This window comes from Phoenix dactylifera, chromosome 12, assembly GCF_009389715.1.
Source record: "Phoenix dactylifera cultivar Barhee BC4 chromosome 12, palm_55x_up_171113_PBpolish2nd_filt_p, whole genome shotgun sequence".
Classification (NCBI taxonomy): Eukaryota; Viridiplantae; Streptophyta; class Magnoliopsida; order Arecales; family Arecaceae; genus Phoenix; species Phoenix dactylifera.
This window is the reverse complement of record NC_052403.1, coordinates 1,444,855-1,469,919: the sequence shown is the minus strand read 5'-3', so window position 1 is coordinate 1,469,919 and position 25,065 is coordinate 1,444,855. Positions and strand designations below refer to the sequence as shown.

The window sequence follows — 25,065 nt, the reverse complement described above, 5'->3', positions numbered from 1 at the left end:
AAGGTGAATGGGGTTGTTGAATGGCTAATACAAACCAAGCCAATCTCAAGTGGATCCCAATTGTTCAAAGACAAAAGCCAGATCCATTCAGAAATAATTAAACTCTAAACTAAAAGAGACTTGTACGGTCAAAACTGGCGAAGGCCTAGTGCTTGAGATCAAAGGGCAACAACTTGTAGGACATTCGATATGAAGTTCAACTTTTGAACTCAATTTGTTGTCAGCCAGGGCATGAATAATGGCTATGTCGATTTACAAATTGCATCATATGAATCAGCTTGCATGATGCGGTGGAAACATTATATTGTGGGCACATTCTAGTATGCACAAATATAAAGCTTTTTGGGAGCTAATCAAGGCCGATAAATTTTCACCTACACCAGCTAATTGGTCTTAGGGTTCGAGATGTTATAAGGTTGAGCATATTGTTGGTAGACTAGTAGAAAAAGAAAAACATGCAACCTACCTCGCCAAATCAACACATCGTCTACTAAAATTATAATGGTTGTAAGATGCTAAAATAATAACCATTATAATGAAAGATAATGGATAATAACAAAAAAATGACATCATTTTTTTCCTTACTTTTTTATTGAATAAAATAATATATTTATTTTAGCCCGTAAAAGTATTTTGAAGAAAATTTTGAGAAAAAAAAATAATGAAAATATTATTTGATATTTCAAATAAAGACATATAAAGTAGGAGTCTAAAGTCCGTTACCGAAAAAAATAACAAAAGAATAATAAAAAATAACTGCGGTTATATATATATATATATATATATATATATATATATATATATATATATATATATATATATCTATAACGGGATTGGCCGAACCCATCATCATGTAGCTCTTCCGTGCCCCGTCCAAAAGCCCTGCGCTTTATCCGAAAACTCTCGAACCAGAGAGGAGAGCGAAAGCGAGAGATCGATCGAAGATGGCGGCGGTGGTGGCTCTCCAGAGCTCCATGGCGTCCCTGTCCCTCGTCTCCAACTCCTTCTTGGGCCAGCGCTTCTCTCCCTCTTGCTTCCCCTCGCCGGTTAGCTCTCTCCTCCCTTCTCTCCTTTTTGATGGTTTCTTCCATCTTCCTTCGTTGGCTTTGATTCATTCTTTGAATCTATTAGTATTCTTCTTAACCGGATGTTTCTTGGAACTTTAAGAGTTATTATCTTTAATTTTTTGGCCTTGTTGTCGATGGGCTAAATGATAGTTTTATTTTTTGATACTTTATTAATTTATCGTTTTATTGTCTGAGAAACTTTGATTTGTGGTGGAATTTAATGTAAATCGAGGGCCTTTTATTGGTCAATTGAAGCCCATTTTTTGGTTATTACCAGCATACAGCGCGCACGACGCACATCTACTAACAAAAAAAGAAAGATCAGATAAAAATAGCAAATAACAATGTATGTATGTATGTATTGAAGGTGTAGAAAGACCTAATGGGATGGGGGGTTTGGAATTTGGATGTAGGAGAGGGGATTGGGATTGGCGTGTGTGCATTTTTGTTTCCAAAACTACTCATACTAGTGATTGTTACATAATAAAGTTTTATTTGTACATCAAATAATATTTTATTCAAGGACATATTTGACAGGCCTAAAGAATTTGCAGCACTTTTTAATATAGTACATATTTGTCCTTAAGGTTACACTTTCAGTCACACGATTTAAGGTCATGCTACCAGGTTCTAGACATCCAAATTTGATCGGGTGAGAAGGGGTTTAAGGTCTCAAAAGCAGAACTCTATGGTTAGAATTTTAGAAGCTCCATGAAAATGGAACCTCCACCTCTAAGAAGAAGAAAATTTTCAAATTATTCTCTTTTCTCTTGAAACATCATTACATTCATCACAAGTGCAAACGTAACCAATAATCTCATACATTGTGGTAGTTGCATGTGGAACATCTCTACACTTTCCTGCCTCACATAAGTGTGTTTCTGTATGGTGTCTGTAACACCTGCTTGACACATTATAACCTGTAGGCTGATGTTCATAGATTTGCGTGTTGATCTTGTCAGTAGAGCTTGTGCGGCCCTTAAACATGCAAAAGGAGAAGTGATCTTCTTGCTAGTAAGCGAGTCCATGGCCAAGTTAGGCTCACGCATATGCGAACCAAAAGCTCCTCATGTAGCTTGAGAAACCTGAAGATTACCGCATGCGGGGGAGCCCATATGAGCCTGTTTGTATGTCCATTAGCTTTTTGTGTCCAATGCCCACATGTAGAAACAGAGACAAATTCACTAAGACATGCATGAGCCTACCCAACTTCCGCTAGTGTGCTAAACCATGCTTCTGCACTCACTTGTGCTTGAACTTGTTGACCTCTTAGAGAATGCCATAACTAACCATAGTTTGCCGCCACTTTCTGTCTCATATGCCTGTAAAACACCTGTGACCAGCCTTTGCTGCATTCAAGCTGAGGATGGTTTGTGTGCATCAGTACATCCATCCAAGGCCTATATTTGTATGTCGGATCCCCAGCTTACAAATGAATAAACTCTTGTCAAGTTTCAAGAGAAAAAGTAATTGTGCAGCTTGTGTCTAGCTTAATCTGAACCAAGTTCATGTCAGGTCTAAACTAGAAAAATTATGCATGCAGTACCTATTATATCAGTATAATTTAATTAGTTGAAAAATATCCTCTTTGTTTCAGTTTTTTGTGTTCATAGCTGATTTCATTTGGTGGATATCAAATTATTGGTCCTTTCCCTAGATTGTACAACCAAATGCCAAGCAAAATGCATCCGATGCATTTTGATAGCCTAAGAAACACCATGGCTAATTTTAAATGTTTTTTTCATGATGATTAAGCCTATTTTGAACTTTTAAGGTACATACTTGCTTCTCTATGCAAACTAAATACAATGAATGCATGAGACATGCATCACTAATGTGGGACAATCTCAAGTTAAATATCTAACTTGACAATAAGACAATCTTTTTGCAGAATTTCATTGATGTCGCTTCTCAAACAATGGTTTTTTGCTCACTTTTTCTTTTTTTTAAAAAAAAGGTGGGCATGTGAACTGTTGAACAGGCAATATGATAAAGGGTTGATAAAACTACTTTAATGAAGTTTAGGCTCTGTTGTTCAATTAAATAGCTGATGGCATCTTGCCTTCAATGATAGTTGTCAACATTTTAATGACATTGGAATTGACGTGATCCTGACAGTATGATGCTCCTTCTATAGTGCAATAAATCTCATTTACCTTTCTAAAAGAAATAGAAAATGCAAAAATCTGATTATAAGAAGAAGGTATCCAATTTTTTGGGGACTTTTGTTTCCCCCTAAACCCTTAGCTAAGCTAGGATCTCTTCAAAACAAATGATAATCAACAATCTCTTACTCATACTCCCATGTAATCGTAGAAAAACACCAGGAGTATTTTCCCAGAGAATATGTCATCAAGGAAATAAACAAACAAGGACAATATTCTGATGGAATTTGAAACCAACATTGGATACACTAATAGATGATTTATAGCAAACTGGATGGAGGAAAATTCGTCGATGATAAACTGTCGGGAAAGTAAATAGTGGACCAATCATGTAAATTTGTTTTATGTTACTAATTACAAGCACATTGTGTTTTAATGATATTCCATCTGTCAAGCTATTAGAACTTTTATAGATATATTAGGGAGTTTATTTAAGATGCCTTAGGTAATCATAATTTTATTGTTCTGGAATTGGTTGAATAAAGAATGTACCAAAGGTTAATGCTTGCTCTTTCTGATTATTTCTTATGTACTATACCCTTATGATACATGCTTTTTACTATTCATCTTATGTGACTGCAATTCTAATATATTGGACATTTTGTGGTATACAGATCAATTTTGTGGATAAGCCATGCACAATTGTTATGAGGGTTAGTACTTCAATTCTTCTTTTACATCTTGTGTTCTCATTTTTTCTGAAATATAATTATTTAAAATCTAATATTATATTATATTAGATACATTTTCATTGATAGTGCTATATGATGTATAATGAGCTACAACTTCTTGAATGGAAATATGTAACTGGCTTTAAAGACTATTAGTGTTCTTTTACTGCAGCTTCAACGTTGGGAGCGTAAGAAATGTAAACCAAACAGCCTCCCCATATTGCATAAGATGCATGTTAAAGTTGGCGACACTGTGAAAATTATCTCAGGTCATGAGAAAGGTAAAATTGGAGAGATTACTCGGGTTTTCAGGCATAACAGTACTGTGATCGTACAAGACATGAACTTGAAGACAAAACACATGAAGAGTAGAGAACAGGGTGAGCCAGGGCAGATTGTGAAGGTAGCTTTGCTCCTAATGGAACTATGGTCTTGAATTTCCTCGTTTGTTTTATTTGTTCCTTTTCTTCTGGCATATCTTATTTGAGCATAAATTGTGCTGCAAATCTTTGTTAAACAGATTGAAGCACCTATTCACAGCTCAAATGTGATGCTTTACTCAAAGGAAAAACAACTAGCGAGCAGAGTGGGGCATAAAATCCTTGAGGATGGGACCAAAGTTCGTTACCTCATTAAGACTGGTGAGATAATTGACAGTGCAGAGAACTGGAAAAGTGTGATTAAAGAAAGAAAGAAAGAAAGAGAAGAAAAATCCGCTTAATGTGAAGCAGCTGAAGTTCTCTTCATGAATGTGCTTGTTGACTCCATCGCATATATTTTTGATTTCTTGCACTCACGTTCATAAATATTTTGTTTCAAGTTGTGTTTTCAACTCTATTCCAAAGTTCCCTTCAATAACATATTGTTATCACTTTGTTATACCTTACCATAGCCTTTAGACTTTTTCATGGACATGTTTGCATTCTAGAATGTCTTAGTTACTATTTTTATATTAATATATATGCATGCCATAATATGTCTAATACTAGCATTAGATGTTTCTTTTTTGCAATCAAGTAATCAATTATCAAAATGTGATAAAACAAACTTATTATGCAAGGTATGCATGTAATTGCTAAATGGACTGCTATGAAGAACAAGTCTCAAGAGTGGTTCTTTCTCTTCCACTTCAGCCTTTCTTGACTGTGTTATTGGTGTACAGTCTTAGTAAAAAGAAAAAGGAAGCACTTATATTTGTTCACTTCATGATTCAGCTTCCTTCAATTGCCTGAACCATTCATGGATTAAGCAGCACAAGGACCAGTTCGACCAGTCAATATACATGGATTGAAGTGATAAACAAAATCCAGTTACAGTCTGAAATGCAAGAAGATTTGAGCTCTTAGTCTGGTTAGTGCAGTCAGTCTAGGGAAAGAGTTTAAAAGAGATTGATTTGGCCAATTGAGCTTGAACATTGAAATGCAAACATTATAAACATCTATATATCTGAGATTGGATAACCTTAGTCTACAACTTAAAGTGTTCTTGTTCCCGGTTGCAGAAGCTTTGTAGAAAAGAAAGATGCCTCATCACAATTTTTTTTTGACTTCAATCAATGAAGTTGTGTGACATCTCACTTATTTAAGCTTGAGATGTATTCTTATCATTTTATTTATTTTACTAATCAGCATAAAGAGTAGATATGATTAAGTATGCGAGTGTATTTCCATTTCCATTGGCTTATAGACTGTCCTATGTTAACATAAACATAATTCTCTATATTAAAAAATTTCATCTTTCTTTATCTTGAAATAGCATCAGAGATGGCCTAAATAAGAATGCTTGGTGAATGCAGATCCACAAAACCGATTGTAAATAGTTGAGATAATGCTGGACGGTTATGGTTATCATTATATTACATCCAATAAAGTCAGAAAACAGCAAGTCTTGGAGCGCTATAGGCAACTCCCCCTTTCCAACCCACAAGATGCCCCTAGAGTGACTAGCCACATACGAAGCCACCCAGTCCGCAGCCCCGTTTGCCTCTCTGAACACATGCTTAGCCTGAAAAGCCACACCAATACTCATCATAGCCCAAATATCCCGAAGCAGGGGGTGGCCCCCTCCACCGCCATTGGAGCCACCCTGGATCCAACCAATCACGGTAGTCGTCGCTCTCCACTATGACTGAGCTGGCCTGCAGCACACGCCGAGCATGGCTCAGGCCGGCCCATGCGGCCCTCAACTCTGCTTTAGGAACTGAGGTGTTGAAGATCTGATAGCTACCAGCAACCACTACCCTGGAGTCTGGGCTCCTGATAATGAAGCCAGCGCCTCTCCTCCTGCCGTCGTCAAGCACGCATCCATCGAAGTTGACCTTGAGGAAACTCGGGGGTGGGGGTTTTCTGGTGAAGAACACCGTCCGAGGCGCTACCCGAGCAAAGAGGGAGCCCCGGTGTCCCGAGCTATCAAGGGTTCATATGCCATGTCTACATGAGTGATCTCAAATACCTGTACCCAGGCATGCTCCACGACGAACCTTCGGGATGGACTGCTCTCGCCAAATGTCCGAACATTCCTCGCCAGCCAGATCTGGTAAGCCATGCAGGTCGCCCCAATGGCCACCCGATGGTTTGGGGGGTGCTAGACCAACGATATCATTATATTTCTTTGTTTGGAACTTTTTTCCAAACTGTGGTAAGTCAGAGGGTTGTTCCATGACTGCATGAGCTTTAATGGTGAATACCTATAGGTTTATTAACGATGCCCCTTGCTTAAAGTTGCTCTGGCCTGGCTTCAAGCGCAAATTTTCAGGTGTTAGCTTCAATCTGATGTTCAATCATAACATACAGTCAGTGCTTTCATGTTTCCTTCATGACCACGGATGTCTGCTCTGTATCTGAATGATCATGATGGAGAAAAACTTGGACATACAGACACAGTAAATGAAAAGCAGGCATGATCTTAGAAAACAAGTTGTACAATGCGGCAAACTTAAGCAGCAATCATGGAACTATCGACCGCAAAAAAATGCCATTATTAAAGATGGATTTTATTTCAGACCACTCTACAAACTGCAACAGTTCATTTATTATCATGCAATATCTCCTTAGAGCTGCATTGTCTTGTATTTCTCAATTTTCACACCATCTAGAATCCTGTGGAACATCTTGTTTGCATATCATATTTAGGCTTAGTGACCTCATCAGCTCTTATTGGCAATTCTTATACTTCTATTGTTGACAAATTGACTTCATTCTACATGTTATATCACTTGCAACAAGCAGTCTTTTTAACATCTTCTGATTAGCCTGAGCACTTAGGGGCTCCCCATTCTTTGTCAGCTGACAACTGCACCCCATTTTAAATATGGGCCATTAGTCTCATGTCATAAGTTGCCACTTTTTTCAGTTATGCAACCAGCAAGCTTTTATCGAATTTCAACTGGAATATGGATATGACAATAAAGAGCAGTATTTGACTACAATTTTTCAGGGGTTTCTATCTGTTTGCTTTTGTTTCTAATGTGAAACTGTTCAAAATGTCTGCAAGAAACTACAGGATGCAAAACAACTTTTCGAAATTTCCACTTTGAAAAGATCATATAATGAAGGTCCACTGAAGGTTTTTATTCGGAATCTTGTATACCTCATGTTGAATTGGCTTCAAGTTGTAGTTTACACCTGCAAGGTCTGTAGCCAGTAAGCTTATTGGAGGTCATATGCTTTCTGTAATCAAGACCTTGGACTGGGAAGGTCCAGAGAAGGATCCCAAAATGCTTTAACACTTAACAGGAGGAGTGAAATATCAGGGGAAAAAAAAATTCCAAGAATATAAAAGGATGGAAAATTAATTTAGATCATGCGAACACAAGCATGTCAAAGGTAAGAACTTCAAAATACAGGTATGGAAACAAAAAACATCATTTCTACAGTATCGCAGAAGTGTATAAGTTTGAATTATTGAATGAATTTGCAGAAAAATTCAGTTTCTTCTGAATTGATTTGGACGATGATATAGCCTGGAGAAAGGATGTGAGTTATTGGTGAAATTTTTTGAGTGTGCACCCGATGGAGAATTGGATCTCTTAGATGGATGAACCTATTTCTTCTTGGAATATTTATTTCATATTGTCAAATTTACTGGGAAGTTCCATTGAATAGGAGTATGGTAGTTCACCCTATATCATGCTTCCCTGTGCAGCAGCATGATCATTATTTAGTTGTTGACATCAAAACAATGTGGCATAGGTGGGAAACGATTTTGGATCTATATTGGTGAATCAGAGAAGATAAGTCCTAGCATAAACTCCATTGAAGTTGTCAGGTATTATTTGCAGCTCTCCATCAACTGTCAACCATGCTAGGTTCCATTGCCGAGGATAAATTCGTACAGAAGCGAGTGACAGGTAGGCTTCATGCGGCCTGGATGGAGGTTGGGAGACATTTAAGAAGTTTTTGTTGATAAAGAGTTGGACTCTGTTAGAAATGATTTGAGAAGCTGGAATGATATATCTGACTGCAAATGCTTCTAGGTTATGGTTACTGCTGTGTTCTACCTACAATACATTTAAATTCTGGAATCATAGGAAGCTTTATTGAGACTCCAAGGGGTGCTTCCTTGGTAGGGACTTTATGCCGTGGGTATCAGTTTGAGAGGAAGCTTGCATCTCTATCTTTATTAGTCTGAAATTTCCTTGTGGTTGGGTAGGAAACGAGGGATTCTGGAAAAATCCCAGTAAATTATGATTCTCTCAGGTTTTTTTTATTCTGAGAAAGTGATGTGGAGATAAGATTATGAAATGAACCAGGGGTCAACAAGCTCATGCAATAGAGAGCAGCCAAGTGTAGGATGGCAGCTTGGTGCAGTAACAAAGGTTTTTGGCTGGCTATTTCGTTCTTCTCCGATCCGCTCAAGGTTAGAATGCCGCCTTTGGCTTTGACCAAACTACCAAATAATAGGTAGGAACATAAACTGTAACATTCTGGAGCTACAAAGATGAAGATTTTCTTTCGCAAACATCACCACTCCAGCCTCACGTCACTGTTAATGTCATGATTAATCACCCTCCTTCCTCGCCATCACCATCAATCCTCTCAAAGAATGATTTTTTTCTCCCCCCATTATTGATGGCTTCCCACAGCCATTAACTCCATGTTGCCCTCAACAGCCCCACCGTCCCTCGGCCGAAGGCTGGGCCGGCAGAAACTTTATTTACCTTAAAAAAGTAGATTACAATTTTTTTAAAAAATTAGAGATAAATTATATGTATATCTAATTATTTTAAAATTTTAAAATTTATTTTTATTTAATACTTTAAACTATAATTTAATAAAATATTAATCTAACCATTAATTTTAATCGTAAAAAAAATATAAAACTAATCAAAATAATTTTAGCGGCATAACAATCAGCTAAGAATAATATATATATATATATATATATATATATATATATATATATATATATATATATATATATATATATATATATATATATATATATATATATATTCTTCTGGAAACCTATGAATAATTTTAAATTTTGAGATGAGATAAACAGTTTTATTAATGCCGTTAATTTAATTAGATATACATATATATTTTACACATTAATGGATATAAGTATAATAAATATAAACTTTAAGTAGATTTTTGTAATTTATTAAGAGAAAAAGTTACTGTCAAGTGGGAAAAAGGAGACAACTAATAGCATTACATATCATCTAACTTTTATTTTCTTGTGTGAGAGTTGGGAGCATTCATAATGGTTGTTTCAGATAATAAAGATTTTGTCCTTAAAGTGGAGAAGCTAATTTGGAGGGATATAATCCGTGGAGGGGTGGCCCATTAAGATTTGAAAGGAGCGGGCAAAAAAAAATGGCAGTCAATGTCGTGACGGTGAGGGTTGATATGGAGTGATGGTGATAAAAGTATTTAGAATTTGGTGGCAAAAGTGTTGTGGAGTGAATCGCTCCATCAAATTGGCGTTTTCAACCAAAGACCTTGACTTACATGTTTGAAAACTTTCTAGCTTTTAGCAATAACTTTCAATCCATTAACCAAGAATAATGTATACTTGATTTCATGCGTGCGATCTTAGTGAGAACACAAGGAGGAAAGTGGATGTAAAGATGGAGGATAGAGAGAGATGAAGGGAAGATCATGAAGTAGATAGATATTTTTTAGAATAATTCTTAAGTGATTTTTTTTTCAGAAAATGGTAACAAGCGATCATATATTTCACCAACAAATAAAATGAAAAAGAGGAGTAGGAAGAAAAATACAAGAAGCAAAGAAAGGAGGAAAGGAGAAAAAAAAGAAAAATAAAAAATTGTGAAATACAAAATCAATCACAATATAGAATCTAGCCCTTCTCAATAACTATTATCTTATCTCAAGCACAAGCTATTGCATCAATCCAATGATTCATAATGTCTTATTTTTAGAATTATATTATTTTATATATAATATTTTTAAAATTAATTTAATTTTATATCCTCAATATATGATCAATTGAAAAGTTTTGACCTAATTCACTTTGATTTCACTTGACTTGCTAACAGGTCAAGTTTGTCGACACCTATCTTACCAATAAAACCAACAAGCCAAGTTACTTAGGTTAAGATTAAGTTGGATTGATACATATATATACAGACTTAGGTTATGATTGTTAAGCTTTGCTTTAAGACTTAGATTTTTATAAATTTAAAATTTTATTTATTATTTTTTGCCGATGCAAATTAATAAATTTTGGAAAAACAATTGGTACAACAACTCTATCGATCGATTATTTTTAGTATATTTTTCTTTACTACATTAAACGATATTTTTGATACATTTATAATATAAAAGTAAGAGTTTGAATTTAGAAGTTTTTGATTTTATTTTATTATTTTTTATAATAATATTTTATTTAGTACAATAGAGGGAAAGGGAATCTCTCACCTAGATATCTCTCTCCATCGTAATCTCCCACCTCAAATTCTGCTCAACTATGGACCTCCCTCTTTTTTCTCTTTCCAGTTAGAATGGCCATTTAGGGAGGAAAATATTTTAAAAATAAAATAAGAATGGGAAATAAATGGAAGGAACCATGAAGAGAGAAAGCGTGGACATAATAACAAAGAATCTTTTTACATGCTCTGTATCTTTCTTCTCTTTCTAAAATTTTTTCACGTCTATTACCAATCCACCATTTAATGTCCAACCTTTTGATTAAAATTGGCAAATTTTTATTTTATTTTATCATTTTTTCTGATATTCTTATTCCATTTCATTTACTATATTTTATTTTTTTATTTTATATGTTAACTCATTCATTATTTCTATGTTTCACTTTTTGGTTATTTTGTTGTTTTCCTTTTCTTACAGCATAAAAATAGTTATCAATCTTAATCTTACTTCAAATAAATATCTCAATTCCTTTATATTAATTGGGGTTCTAGGTTTTTTTTAAAATTTTATCTTAGTTGGGAAAAATTAAAATCTTGACATGCTTGTCTCACCAGTATGACAAATTTGTTGGTATATAAGCTTGGAACTGAGCTAGTTTAGGACCAGCACAAGCTTGGCTTGAACTTGATCCTATTTTCTTTGGTTTTTGATTTTAAACTTGGATTCAACTCATTGACTAATGAAGTGAGGTTATGTTAAGTTGACGGAAAACATTTTAGATTTATCACGTCATTCGGGCTAAGCTTGCTCAAGCTTGACTCAAATATAATTTAATATATCTAGATCTAGGTCGAGTTGAGTTTATAACCAAGAACAGCCCCCCCCCCCCCCCCCAACTTAGAAAGTAATTAGCTGCAATACCAACCTACTAATATAGAATATGACAAAGAGGTGAATGGACGAAGAGTTTGGGGCCATAGATAGTTGTCAGTGTTTTGGGTTAAGTAAACAAACTTGAACGAAACAATTGTTTTAACATTTGATCCATATATATATATATATATATATATATATATATATATGTATGTATGTATGTATGTATGTATGTATGTATGTATGTATATGTATGTATGTATGTATGTATGTATGTATGTATCAGATTATGTATGAAAGCACCTAACACAAACCCGACACAATTTTCCAAATAGAATAACACTTCGCTTTAGACTTGGTTCATGAGTCCAAGAGCTCAGAATGGACTAGACCTAACTAGTTCAAGTTATGGGTTGACATGATTTATTTGCCGCTAATGATGAAATATAAAAGTGAAAACCTTTGGATGGCTTTACAAAATATATTATATATCTATTATATTATATTATATAATTCCAACTTACAAATATAATTGTATATGAGGCATGTTTGGGCTTCTGCGTTTCTTAATCCCATATTTCTGCATCTAGTCTAGTATACTTATTTTCCATCTCACATTAGTTAGAACTAGCATATAACCTATGCGGTGCTTGAAGTACAATTTTTTCTTTCTTTTTTAAGCTATTCTTGAAATATAATATAAAATATATAGAATAAAATAGATAATAAAAATAGAATAAAATATAAAAGCCTAATTATCATGTTATATAATTTTTTATATTAATATTATTGTATACTATTATCATACAAAATTCTAGTATATGTGTAACATTGATATAGTAAAATAAAATATTTATTATAATATAATAAAATTATGCTCCAAGCGCATATAATAAAAAAATTACATAAAATAGTTACTTAAATACAATATAAAAAATCATTAGCGGTTATACTTTAACTTTTAAGCAAGATTATGATAAAAAAATAATAAAAATTGATAAAATAGTAGTGCAATTTTAGAACCCACCGGCAGGATATGAGTAGGATATAATACTAATAAAAAATATATTCCATTAATATCAATATACATTAACAAAATATAGTTTTTAATAATATTAATTAAAAATTATTTATTTAAGGGTTTTATTAATAGTTACTAATATGATGGAACGGAGGGATTCATTTTAGCACTAAAAGCCATTTTATCGTGAGCAACTTTCGTGCTACGTGTCAATCGTCCGACCGTAACTGACAAATGGTGAGCTGTATCCTCCACGGGCCCCGCCCTCCGCTTAATTCTATATCCTTCCCCCACACATCCCTCACTGAGGGAGGCCGGCAGCCAGATGCGTCTAACCTGAGCGCTCTCCGTCCGGTGAGAAGACTGCCCCTTTGCTCGAATCGTCTCCTTCTATCTTCTTTTTTTTTTTACGACGATCAAAAATTAAAGTTAGCTGTTGTTCGATCGTGTTTTCGAATTTTCGTTTTATGGGTTCAACCAGTTGTTATGTTTCCAAGAAATGATCCGAAGTAGGGGTTCAAAAGAGAAACTCTAGGATACTCCTCGATTCACCAGTGTAGAAAGTTGTAGATTTTTTTTTTGTTTAAATATAATTTTTTATGGCTTGATGTTTTGCACTGTTGTGTTTATGCTGTGGGAATTGACGCCAAAACAAGGTTAATTCTTGATAGCTGGAGATTTTTTCTTTATAAGTTTTGTCATGTTAATGCGTCGTTTGCTCTGAATCAATTTCATGAATCTTACTTTGAAGGCGTTAAATTAATCCCATGCAATATTTGATGATCGGGAAATGTTTTTCCCCCTCGCTCTTTCCATGTAGACATGGATCCAGTTTCAGTTCATTAGATTTTATCGCTGGAAATACCTTAGAGAATCGCTTATTGAGCGATTCTTGATGGGGGTAGAATCAATCCATGGCCTGACGACCCAGATCAGCTGGTCATGCCATGATGATTGAGGGCACCTTGGGGTGGCCTTAAACAAATAGAAAGTTTGGGCCTTACCTAGTTCCTTGGTGTTAGTGTGTCTACTTGTGGGCATCGGTTTCATGAACAATACTTCAGAGGCATAAATTAAGTTTTCCATTAATGGATGGTCAATTCGGGTTCTTTTCCTTTCATATAGAGATGGATCTTGTGTAATTGTTCCGATGCAAACTGTAGATCACTCTAAACTAATAAACTCCGAAAAGCTTTCCAGCATAAGTTTCTGGATTAGAGGAGTAATGGACAAGAACAGATTTGGTTGTGATGGGGTTGTCTTTAGCACAGCAAGGAATGTGATCAATTGCAGATATTAGAGAAAATTTGAGGACTTTGAAGAAGAATTATAGAAGTAATATGAAGAGACATTGAAGAAGAAGAAAAGATGTCTGTTGCCAAATATTTGATTAAAGCCTTTGAAGCCTTTGCCTTTGAATATTCCAGCACCACCTTTGAATACTGCATCATATATTAAAGAATTTCCATTGTCGTTCCTCACCTATTGGTTTGAATTGGAGTTGATCAACTTGCTAGATTCCTTCTTCTGTCAATCAATCCCACCAACCCTTCAGTTTGCTGCTAGGCTGCCCTTCGAGCCCCATCAACTTTTAATCCAACATACAAGCCCAATATTCTAGGCATTGCTCTGGATTTTTTTTTAAAAAAAGAAAAGGGGAAAATGATTTGAAGTCATTTTGTAGAGTGCCCATCATTGTTACATTGCTTTGAAACAAATTGAAGGGATTTTGTCAAATTTACTATGATGTTCCTTCGATAGTTATAATTGTGTTTTCGGTAATTCCTTCTATTTACGTATGAATTTTCCTTGTCATTGATGTGGCATCCTAGGGGTCTTCAAAACTCGGGGTTAGAATGGGAGTGAGAAAACATGTTTTTATTTTTTCAGAGGGAACCATAGGTTTTATGCTTCTTATAGTTCATAGTGTCTCATGGAGCAGGAGCATTATTTTGGTTTAAAAGCAGATTTTGAGACAATAATTCTGTAGTTCCTGCCCCCAGTAATGGCAGTTCTAAAACTCTGTTGCTTTTGTGCTTCTTAGCTTATTGCCTGTCTTTATTGTTGTGCACCCTCAACTGATTTCTTACCATTGTTCCCTCTGCTACAATTTGGACTGTAAGTTTACAATGCACTATAATTCTAGTAACTTGCCTCAAAATTGCATGTATAGATACTAACAAAAATTATCTTTATGAACCTCATCAATTCAATTTATACCAATATTGTTTAATAGCTTAGTTATGATTAATTTTATCTGCATAACATGCACAGAAGAAAATATAGGATACATCTAGATATGGCATCTGGAATGGAAGCTGAGACAGTTGCAAGCGAGAATATACTTGAATGGGCACAGAAAGACAAGCGGCGGTTTTTACATGCTGTTTATCGTGTTGGGGATCTGGACCGTACCATAAAGTATGCTGTCTAAAATTTCATTTATCAATTTTCTATAACATTATGGAATTATTATTTTCATTTTGATTTAAATTTTTGTAATGTCATTAGATTTTACACGGAGTGCTTTGGGATGCAACTACTGAGGAAAAGAGACATTCCAGAAGAGAAATATTCAAATGCATTCCTTGGGTTTGGGCCAGAAGACTCTCATTTTGTGGTAGAATTGACATACAGTATGTATCTCATATAAATATTTTGTTTTTCCTTTGAACTTTTACTCATTCTAATTTGTAGTCTACTGCCAAGTTCACTTAAACCACAAAACTTTGCAAGCGATGCATCATGCATGGTAGTCATGGGTATACACATATGTTAATGCATGAAGTTGAGTTTTTCCTACAGTACTGTATGCTTATTATGATTCCTTTCCTGTACTGTGGACAGATTATGGAGTAGATAAGTATGACATTGGCACAGGCTTTGGGCATTTTGCTATTGCAACAGAAGATGTGGGTATCTTTAACTTGCTTAAAATTAATTTTCGTGGTTACATTTATATGATACTGGCTTACTCTTAAAAGAGGAAATTTTGATGGGGCTGTAGGTCTACAAGTTGGTTGAAAACATCAGGGAAAAGGGCGGCAAGATCACACGTGAACCTGGTCCTGTTAAAGGAGGAACAACTGTAATTGCTTTTGCACAGGACCCTGATGGTTACCTTTTTGAGCTTATTCAGAGGGGCCCAACACCTGAGCCTCTTTGCCAAGTTATGCTTCGTGTGGGTGATCTGGAACGCTCTATCAAGTTTTATGAAAAGGTATTCTAATGTTAGCACCATAGTGTGTGTTGTTCGCATTTGCACACTGTGATTCTAGTAGGCTACAAGTACCACCGACTCTCTTTCCTTTTATACAAAATTAGATATTACCAGCCATAAGGATATTAGCAGAAGTTAATACTAACTTGTTAAAAAGTAAGCCATGAATCCTTGCAAGCTCATTATTTGAAAATATTTTGACTCAGTTTCTATCTTCATTACTCATTTATAGGATGAAAGATACATATAGTAATGAGAAATGTAAAGATGGCATATTTTGTGTTCATGAATTCTGTTACTTCTTCTTCTTCTTCTTCTTTTCATGATGTGTCTGTTTGATAATCAACATATTCAATTAGCTAGGTGTTTACCTTACACAAAAAAAAGGGGTACAGTTAAACTACTAGCTGAACGTAGCTACTGTTTGTTACGTTACCATTCTTTGATTGCTAGGTTGTTTAATAGGCTATCCGCTCCTTCGAGTATAACATGAGTATTACATTATAATATTTTCATGGCAAAAGCTGTCATATTCAAAATCTGGGTTTAACCCAAACTCTTAATTATAGAACATGCTGGATTGAGTTTAAATAGCAAGATCATTTCATATTCCAGTGATATATTAGAAAAGAAAAAGAGAAGGAAGCGATAACAACCCAACAAGTTCCATTGAACATTTATTCAGTTTTCTTCCTATCGTCGACAAAAGTTCAAAAGCTAGTCTGATAGTAAACAAGAATTTCCTAGGAGGTGGGGCTAGGTTGGAAATTCTATAGGGATGGAGAAGGCAGGAAAAAATATAAATTTTCTTTATTATCCTTATCTATAATGCTGTGGGATGCATTGCAATTCACTTGTCATCCATGTTGGGAGATACCTAAGAATGACTGATCAGGATTTTGTCTTCGAAGAGAAGGCCAAGATTGATAAAGTATCTTTCAGAAATCCAAGTTTCATCTTAAATTGGCACTACATGTTATATAGCAAGGAACACATTTACTGTCTTAATTTATTTTCTCTGAGACTCCTTTTTTGTTGAGTTGCAAATAGACTATTGCACCAATGAGTTGATAACCATTGGTTTTACATCATGATATGAAAGAACAATATTAAGGAAGCAGTTGCATTAATCTGGTGGATCTGTATGTGTAAAGAATGTGTTTTGGCTTCTTCTCAATATTATATGAATTTTGCTAAGATTATTTATGGTAAAAATAAGTTGACCTCAGATTATGTGAATGTGCTCAACGATGCAATTTAACTTCCTTGCTGTTCAAAGTTCCGTTATGATCCTGATCATCAACTTCCGGCAAGTGTGTTCTGTTCTCTCTCCATGCCAATGTCCTGCCTGTTGGCAGGGACACACTTTGTGTGTTCTCCAGACTTCCGAGAAGGGTTCTTTCTTGGCTTCTGGTAGAATGCCAGATCAATTAACCATTGCATGTACTTGAGAGGGAATAAGTCAAGGGGGCACCCTGCCATCTTAATCTAGATATATGGATGAAGAGCTGACAAGAGACCTTTGAAGTGCTAGCAGCTAATGCTCCACATTGCCACCCAAGGACCTGCTGTGATCATAGGATGGAGGTTCAAAAAAGACAAAAACTAAAATGTGTGATGTCGATCATTTTTTGAAATCTGAATCTCTGTTCCCATCATCCTGTTTGCAATTCACAGGCAGCGGTGGGCTGTCCGGTAATTTATTCTTTCATACACGGAAAGTGCGCATTCAGTATCCTTCTGTTTTGGATGCTTCTTTGGTCAGTTATTTGGTTCAGACGTTAATCTGTTCTTAAATTTGGGTACCTTTTACCTTCTTGCAGGCATGTGGGATGAAGTTTTTGAGGAAAAAAGATGTTCCTCAGTATAAGGTAGTTTTTTATCCGAAATTAATTTTAGTGGTTATATATTTAACCTGTATATGTCATGAAATTATGAGGATTCATTGTTCTTGTAGTCAATCATAGTTCATAGTAGCACTTATAGTTTAATCTGGATCTCATGACCTATGCAGTACAGTATTGCCATGATGGGTTATGCTGATGAATATGAGACAACAGTTCTGGAGTTGACATACAACTATGGTGTGACAGAGTACACCAAAGGCAACGCATACGCACAGGTGCTGCTATATTATTTTGACTAGTAAATTTGTATATTCCCCATTACTTCTCCTAATGTTTGTTATAACTCATATCCACTGCTAGGTTGCTATTAGCACTGAAGATGTTTATAGAAGTGCTGAGGTTGTTGATCTGGTCACCAAAGAGTTAGGAGGAAAAATCACACGACAACCAGGACCGATTCCAGGAATAAACACCAAAATTACCTCTTTTCTTGATCCAGATGGTTGGAAAGTGGTATGTCACTCCTCTGCATGTTTTCAGTAGTTCTATGTCTAATGCACAGAACTGATGTGTCTTTAGCGTTGCTTGTATTGTGGTTCAGTATGAAATATAGGACTAGTGTATTTAGTTGAGATACTTTATTTTATGCTCACTGTTTTGAACTGATGAATTCAAGTGTCTGAAAATAGTTATGCAAAAGTTTTCTTGTGATGATGCAAATCCCAATTCATATGTTTAAAACCTGCAGAAGCTTTGGGCCATAGATGAACCTATTATGATCTGTTTGAGCTCATACTTCTTATCATTCTACCACTTTTAGTTCCTGAGTGCGATGAAGGACACAGAACTAGAAAACTCATGGGGAAGGAAGCATCTAGGTTAGCTTGCATATCTAAAACATGCAACTCTTGTTGACCCAGCTAGGAAGATTTAAAGGAATGCCGTATGATTGAAAGAAAAAAATATAATTTGATGCTGGTAACCTTGATTTGACAACTTTCTTCAAGGTATCTACAATATCTAGCTGCTACGTAGGCAATGATGTTTTGAGTTCTGTTATCGCTTTTCAGATGCTATCAATAATTTAAAATCCTTGTCATTTTCACCTTTTCCTCACCTTTTCCTCTTGCGAATATTTCCCTTTATCACTTTACCACAAAGAATAACATCCTTCAAAGTGCTTTCAAGTTCCATGACAACAGCATATAGATTATGAGGTGTTCTTGCTTGTCGACATGATATTGAGTCATTAGAAATCATCAGCATCACATAAAAAACTTTTCGATGGGTGATGTACTGGAGTCTGTGTAACTTATAACCAGCACCTTGTGTGGGATGATAATCTTTTTCTTTCTGTTTTTTAAGGAAAGGGATGACAGCCTTGTTGTCATTGACAGGCAGAAAAATAGAATCCTCTTGTCTAAACACTAGATATTGACCATCTAATGTATGCAATTAGACAGTGATGGTTTATGAAATTCTGTATTTAGCTAACTCTGTTATCTTTCTCTTGACATTTCAACATAGATATTGTAGAACGGGGAGGCAGTCATACCAAATTAATGGGGTCCTTGAAGGCAAGGGGCTTAAGAATAGAAACTTAAATGTTTTAGCTTGAGTCTTAGGGTTCGTTCTTGATGTGTAATCGGTGGGTCTTAGGAAAAGGTTGTAAAGGTAATGCAAGATTGAATCAGAAATTCAGAAAGTCATATGTCTGCCATCTAATGTCAGGCTGGAACAAAGAAATAGGAATAGGAAAGAAGAGAGGAAGGGAAAAGGTTTTTCCATTTTGTTTCAGTTTGATATTGTGTCTGCTGCAAATACAAAGGAGAAAGATGAAAATGAATGATTGGAGAGGAAGAAAGAATAGAGGAATGGCGAAAGGAAAATGGATGAAACATAAAGAATAGAAGAAGAAAATAAGGAGACAAAGGGGACTAAAGAGTAGAGGACTCAAGGATGAAAAGGGAGGAGGACAAGGGGGAGGGGGGAGAGAGAGAGGCCTGGAGAAGAGGGAGTTTTATATCTATATCATACATAAAAAAATAGTAATTGCTGTAAATGACAGTGTTTGACATTTAGTTTTTTACATTAGTCCTTTTCTCTTGTGTTCATTTATGTTGGTGTAGCAGGGGATTTTTTTTGAGAGTCTTTGGCCCAGCAAGGGATATGTTTGTCATATATTTCCTCTTTAAGTCAAGAAAAATTAGGATAAACTGCCCAAAATTGACAATATAGCCTATGCGCTTAAAAGAAACAAATAGATGACCTTAATATAACAGCAGCCACCAAAATAGGTCACTTTCAGCTGAAATTTGCTGAAATAACTGATTCTATGCCTAGCTTGAGCCTAGACTGGCTCTCTTTCAATTTCTTCCTGGTTTTGCTCCGATCAAGAGGTGCAACACAAATGAGGGCGCATTCAATTCTCGAGATGATGTACACAGAAAGATAATGCTTCTTTATAATCTGGTTGAGAATGTAAGAGCATTAAAGATCGCTATTTGTGGTTGCTATCTTCTTAAAGTACGATGAGAATAAATTTATAATCAGACAGGCAATATATGGCTAATTTTGTCCTGCTGCTTCTCAGGTTTTGGTCGACCACTCAGATTTCCTCAAGGAGCTGGAGGCGTGATCATAATAAAGAATGTCCTTGGAACTGGTTATCAATGTGTGTGATAACTTCAGCTACTCGTAATCTGTGTATGTGATGAAATATGGTAGTATATAATAATTGCATGCCTTACAATGTCATGCACTATAATAACATAAACACATGTTACTACTACAACTCTAACGTTCTTTTCCTGCTTTATATATAGCTGAGTTTTTGGTATCACGTTGTTTATTTACTGTTGAATGTGACAAATATCAGAGCACAGCAGCGGTAGGCAGGAGATGACCCCAAATTATCAGAAAATACACAGCTTAATACACAGTTTGGCTTACAGCATGATGTTCATTTATTCTGTGACCAAGCTTTTATTACTTCTTGATGATAACAGTCTTGAGGAAATTATGGAGGTGTGATGCCATAAGCATTATGAGACCTACCCATTCTCTTGCATTGGCTTGCTCATAATTTCTTTATCCATCCCTATTATCAACAAGATTTTTTTTGTCAAGCATATCCTCTGAATTGTCATTTGAACTCCCATCTTGATTTTCTCATACCACCACTAATCTTCTACAGCCATCCTACTGTTCCTTATGTCCTAGGCTTTTGAGGGCCACTTTTGCTTGTATAAATATGATCCTTTTATGTTGTTGATTTGTTTAAAAACAATGCAATTCTTGAGTTTTCGTTGATATATTTTTTCTAAATCTCATTCTCGTTCATGTTATCATTCTTTTGCTTCTCTTTCTTTTCTTTCTTTCTTTCTTTCTTTGCTTTTTGGTTTCCCACCAGAACACAGCCATCGCATGATACTACTAGAACACATTTTGCTAGAAAGATACATGGTTTTTGGTACTGATTGGTTTCTGTAGATGCGACATAATTTATTTTGGTTTGACTCTTCCCGAAATCTTAAAACACCAAAAGCATTCAGTCTCAATTTCGGTTCAGGGTTGACTATTTGTGAGCAGTCGTGGAACGGCATGGATTGAGATACTGACGGCTTAAAGCCAATCATTGATGCATTCACACGGCAATCTATAAGTGCTACTGTGGCTGCTCTTTCTATTTTTATTTGTCGTGCTTGTATACAATTTTGAGCAAATTTGTGAACCAGTTAGGTGATTAATCTGGTGCAAAAGGCAATTTGTGCCCTATGTGGATGTGTAAATTCGCGATTGGTACAGTACGGTACAAATTTGCGAGCCAGTCGCTATGCCATTGGCCTCCATGTAGATGTGTTGCATTGCAGGGCGTCAACAATTTCTCCAAAGAACCTGTATGCCCTGCACAATAGACCTAACCAGTTCCAGGTGTTCTCCTATTTACAAAGGATTGAGAATCACACTTAACGATTAGCCTAGGAAAACCAAGAAAGGGCTTCTTGAACAGCCTATGACTCAGAAAGGAGAGGAGAATGGGTCGGCGGGCATCATTATTTCTGAAAACAAAATTCGCAGCGGCATTGTCAGAGTTAGAAGCAAAAGAACCATCTGTATCTTTGTTAAAAAGAAAATTATATGAATGCACCTGCTTTAACTTAAGATCTTTCTGTTCTCTTCTAATGCTGCAAGAGCCATACTTCATCAGGTGGAGCCTTCTTAATTTTCCATCTCAGGATCTTTCGTTTTGCTAAACTTATGTTGATCAATTATTGATCTCTTTAAACAGACCAACAATGCTGTACTCTCTAACAAAATTTTGATTACTAGTCACAAAATCCTCAAAGAATAATGTCATATTTAACAAGATATGTTGATTGTGGGCTTACCGAAGGCTATTTTCCATTCTCCTCCTCAAAATATTTCAACAATCATATCTCATCTTTCATGTAATGCAACAGACTGCAGCATGTGCATGCAGTAATTATCCGCTTCATTTGTTTCTGTTTAAAATTGTCAGTCAAATACATTGGCACAAAGTACAGAATAACAACAGCAGTAATGACATGCAGATGTAATATTGGGGACACGTAAGAAGTTGGTGATAAAGTATAGACGGCTAAAAGGAGAACCAGGATTGGTCAATCTAGCCAATAATAAGGTATAAGCCAGCTTGGTTGCACTACTCTGAGAGAGAGAGAGAGAGAGAGAGAGAGAGAGAGAGAGAGAGAGAATATTTAGAGCAATAGTAAAACACCTGATACATTGTTTGATAACTTAAAAAGTCTGAAAGCTTGCAAAAGCACCAAAACACTTCTTGAGAATGTTTTTTGCAGTGGGAGATTTTCCTTCTACATATCTAATATCTCCCTCCTTTGCAATGCAAACAGAAAGTAGTATTGATGCTTGACATGTTCTTGATATCACACCTGCAGACTTTTCTACCTCACCACATGGTAACCTTCACTTAGCTTTTCCAATCACCTCCCTTCCAACTCCATTGCCAAGCAAATTATAATATTAAACTCAAGCCACTCCCTCTAACCCAGAACCATAGTTTGCTTAAAAGCCAAGCCAGAGACAGAGACAAACAGCAAAGCTTCTTACATGGGTAACTTCAGGTGGCCATTAACATGTTACTAAAATATGTATAGTAGCTTTGGATCAAGATGGTAGATGATTCCATATGAAGTCTGTAAGACCATCACAATAAAAATTAAACATTTTGAGAACTAAACAAACAAACCAACAAGACAAGAAATAAAAGTTCGAATTGATAATCACTATTGAAATAAAACCTCAAGCGATCCACAAACAAATGCGAATAAAAGGCCATCACATAGAAAGCATCCCAATTTTCCGAGTAATGTATCTATCTTCTTCTTCTTCTTTTTTTAACAGGAGCAAGCGGTTGAACAAAACACATAACACAGTTACTGAATGAAATGCTAACCCAGAGTTCCATTACCATATCTGAAATCTGTTAGGTCAAAGCAAACTACTTTTAAATCGCCACCATCAACAAAAGCAACTTCATTGTCTCGAAAATAGACAAATACTAAATGCAAGAGGAGAGGGGAGAGAGAGAGAGAGAGAGAGAGAGAGAGAGAGAGAGAGAGAGCGCGGAGAAAGAGACAACGGGGAGCTGGGCGTATTTTTTGGGTTCGGACTAGATCCGTTGTTGGGCTAGTATCGGTCCATGGCCGGCTCGAAACTTATTCAGGCTCTATTTTAAGACTCGAGTTCAGACCCAACGGGCTTAATATAGACTCTATTTTAAGCCGGTCTGGCCTGACGGGCCTCTGCCTGCCTGGGCCCATTTCCAGCACTCTGCGGAGTCGCGCATGAAGAGAAATTTGAGTGAATTAGGACAGAAAGAGAGAGCTCAGTAAAATTAGGATTTCGTAGCTACACAAAACTGTTTTCATTGAAATTTCTTATATGACGATGAAAGTTATAGATTTTCGTGTAGACTAAAATATATTATAGAAATTATTTATTGACGATGATGTGAATATCATCATAAAAATCTTAAAGCCTTTTCGCGACACTTCTCGCCAAACAAAACTTTCAGGACCAACAACTAAATTTGCATCATAAGTTGAATTTCATCATCCCTCCATAATTTTATCTGATTCAATGAACTATAACGACAATCTTTCAAGGCGATTAATGATATTGTCGCCACCAAAGTTATCAATTTGTGATGATGTTTTCTTATCATAGATAATTTGAGATTTATAATCTGTAGTAGTTATTAATTATTGGCATGAATTATATGTTTCTGATAATAAGAATTCACATTGTCACAAATAAATCATCCCGGTAGAACAGTTTCTGTGTAGTATATGTATCAAAATATAGAAAGAGCTGCCACAGATTTTTCAGAAATGGAGTGATTATACAGCAAGCAATTTGTTGCATCTCAAAAAGTGGTTCAACTAAATCCTCTGTATTAGGAGTATAAATTAGGTCTTTAATAAAGTGTTGCTATCTCTGGTATTGTGACACTACACTTGGCAAAGACCCAGTACCATAGAGTGGGGCGTTAGATATGTCTATGTGGCCTATCATATATGGATGGACAAAAATGTCCGAATTTTTTAGGGCAAAAAAATGCACCTGAAAACAGTGGTATACAGAGTTTGACTTCATGCAGCAAAGGTTACCGGTACTGCTGCTATGACCTTACCTGGGTTTGCTAGAGACATCTGGAATTCTTATTTAGCTCGTGTAGCGCTCAAGACCGTTCTTGTCTTCTGGGGATCCTCACTTCCTAGCCTTCTCAAGGTAAACTTTGACGATAATATCTTTGAGGAGGGAGGCAAAGTAGGGTGGGCTATGTGATTAGAGATTATGATGCCAGACTTGTTGCGGCTCGGGGTCGACATATCTTTGATGAGTCTATTAGTAGTGTAGAGCTGAGAACTGCATAGGAGGGCATGATCTATGCATGGTTGGTTCTGGGAGCAAATTGTGTCTATATTGAAAGTGATTTGGCCACGATGATCGACTGAATTTAGAGCCAGCATAGCCTTGTTGACCGGCACTTACTGGTACGAAATATTTGTGAGCTCGTGGGAGGGCTCGCAGCCTTTCGGGCCATTCATGTTAATCGAGAAATGGATAGTACTGCTGACTGGGTTACCTCTTTTGTTGCGCACCATTCAGAAGAGTTCCGCTAGGAGAGTTTTGAGCATGTTTTTTTCCCTTTCGTCGACGTTTGCACTCATGCACGGATGGTGTGAGTTATCGCAGCAAAAAAAATAAGTAAATAAATAAATAAATAAAAGACAACCCAGTGCCCCGACTTTAAACCTTTCTCTAATGGGGAAACGCATTAAAATATATATCTACAGCGGC

General features: G+C 35.9%; 2 protein-coding genes across 2 annotated transcripts; both read left to right on the top strand.

The window, feature by feature from the left end:
- The first annotated feature begins 834 nt into the window (after positions 1-834).
- On the top strand, positions 835-4,811 carry LOC103696701 (50S ribosomal protein L24, chloroplastic). The gene is made up of 4 exons (XM_039132262.1): positions 835-1,046; positions 3,847-3,885; positions 4,076-4,306; positions 4,424-4,811. The coding sequence occupies exons 1-4, from the start codon at positions 945-947 to the stop codon at positions 4,622-4,624; spliced, it is 573 nt and encodes a 190-aa protein (XP_038988190.1). The 5' UTR covers positions 835-944; the 3' UTR covers positions 4,625-4,811.
- Positions 4,812-12,883: 8,072 nt separating this feature from the next.
- LOC103696702 (lactoylglutathione lyase) lies at positions 12,884-20,540 on the top strand. Its single transcript, XM_008778399.4, has 9 exons — positions 12,884-12,987; positions 14,908-15,054; positions 15,145-15,269; positions 15,481-15,545; positions 15,641-15,853; positions 17,677-17,724; positions 17,868-17,975; positions 18,061-18,213; positions 20,294-20,540. The coding sequence occupies exons 2-9, from the start codon at positions 14,933-14,935 to the stop codon at positions 20,336-20,338; spliced, it is 879 nt and encodes a 292-aa protein (XP_008776621.1). The 5' UTR covers positions 12,884-12,987; positions 14,908-14,932; the 3' UTR covers positions 20,339-20,540.
- The last annotated feature ends 4,525 nt before the right edge of the window (positions 20,541-25,065 follow it).

What these genes read in the sequence shown, in the direction of transcription:
- LOC103696701 (XM_039132262.1), top strand. Translation starts at nt 945, where the DNA reads ATGGCGGCGGTGGTGGCTCTCCAGAGCTCCATGGCGTCCCTGTCCCTC. An exon ending in CATGCACAATTGTTATGAGG is followed by an intron (nt 3,886 to 4,075) that starts GTTAGTACTTCA and finishes CTTTTACTGCAG; the next exon opens with CTTCAACGTTGGGAGCGTAA. An exon ending in AGCCAGGGCAGATTGTGAAG is followed by an intron (nt 4,307 to 4,423) that starts GTAGCTTTGCTC and finishes TTTGTTAAACAG; the next exon opens with ATTGAAGCACCTATTCACAG.
- LOC103696702 (XM_008778399.4), top strand. Translation starts at nt 14,933, where the DNA reads ATGGCATCTGGAATGGAAGCTGAGACAGTTGCAAGCGAGAATATACTT. An exon ending in GATCTGGACCGTACCATAAA is followed by an intron (nt 15,055 to 15,144) that starts GTATGCTGTCTA and finishes TAATGTCATTAG; the next exon opens with ATTTTACACGGAGTGCTTTG. An exon ending in TGTGGTAGAATTGACATACA is followed by an intron (nt 15,270 to 15,480) that starts GTATGTATCTCA and finishes TACTGTGGACAG; the next exon opens with ATTATGGAGTAGATAAGTAT.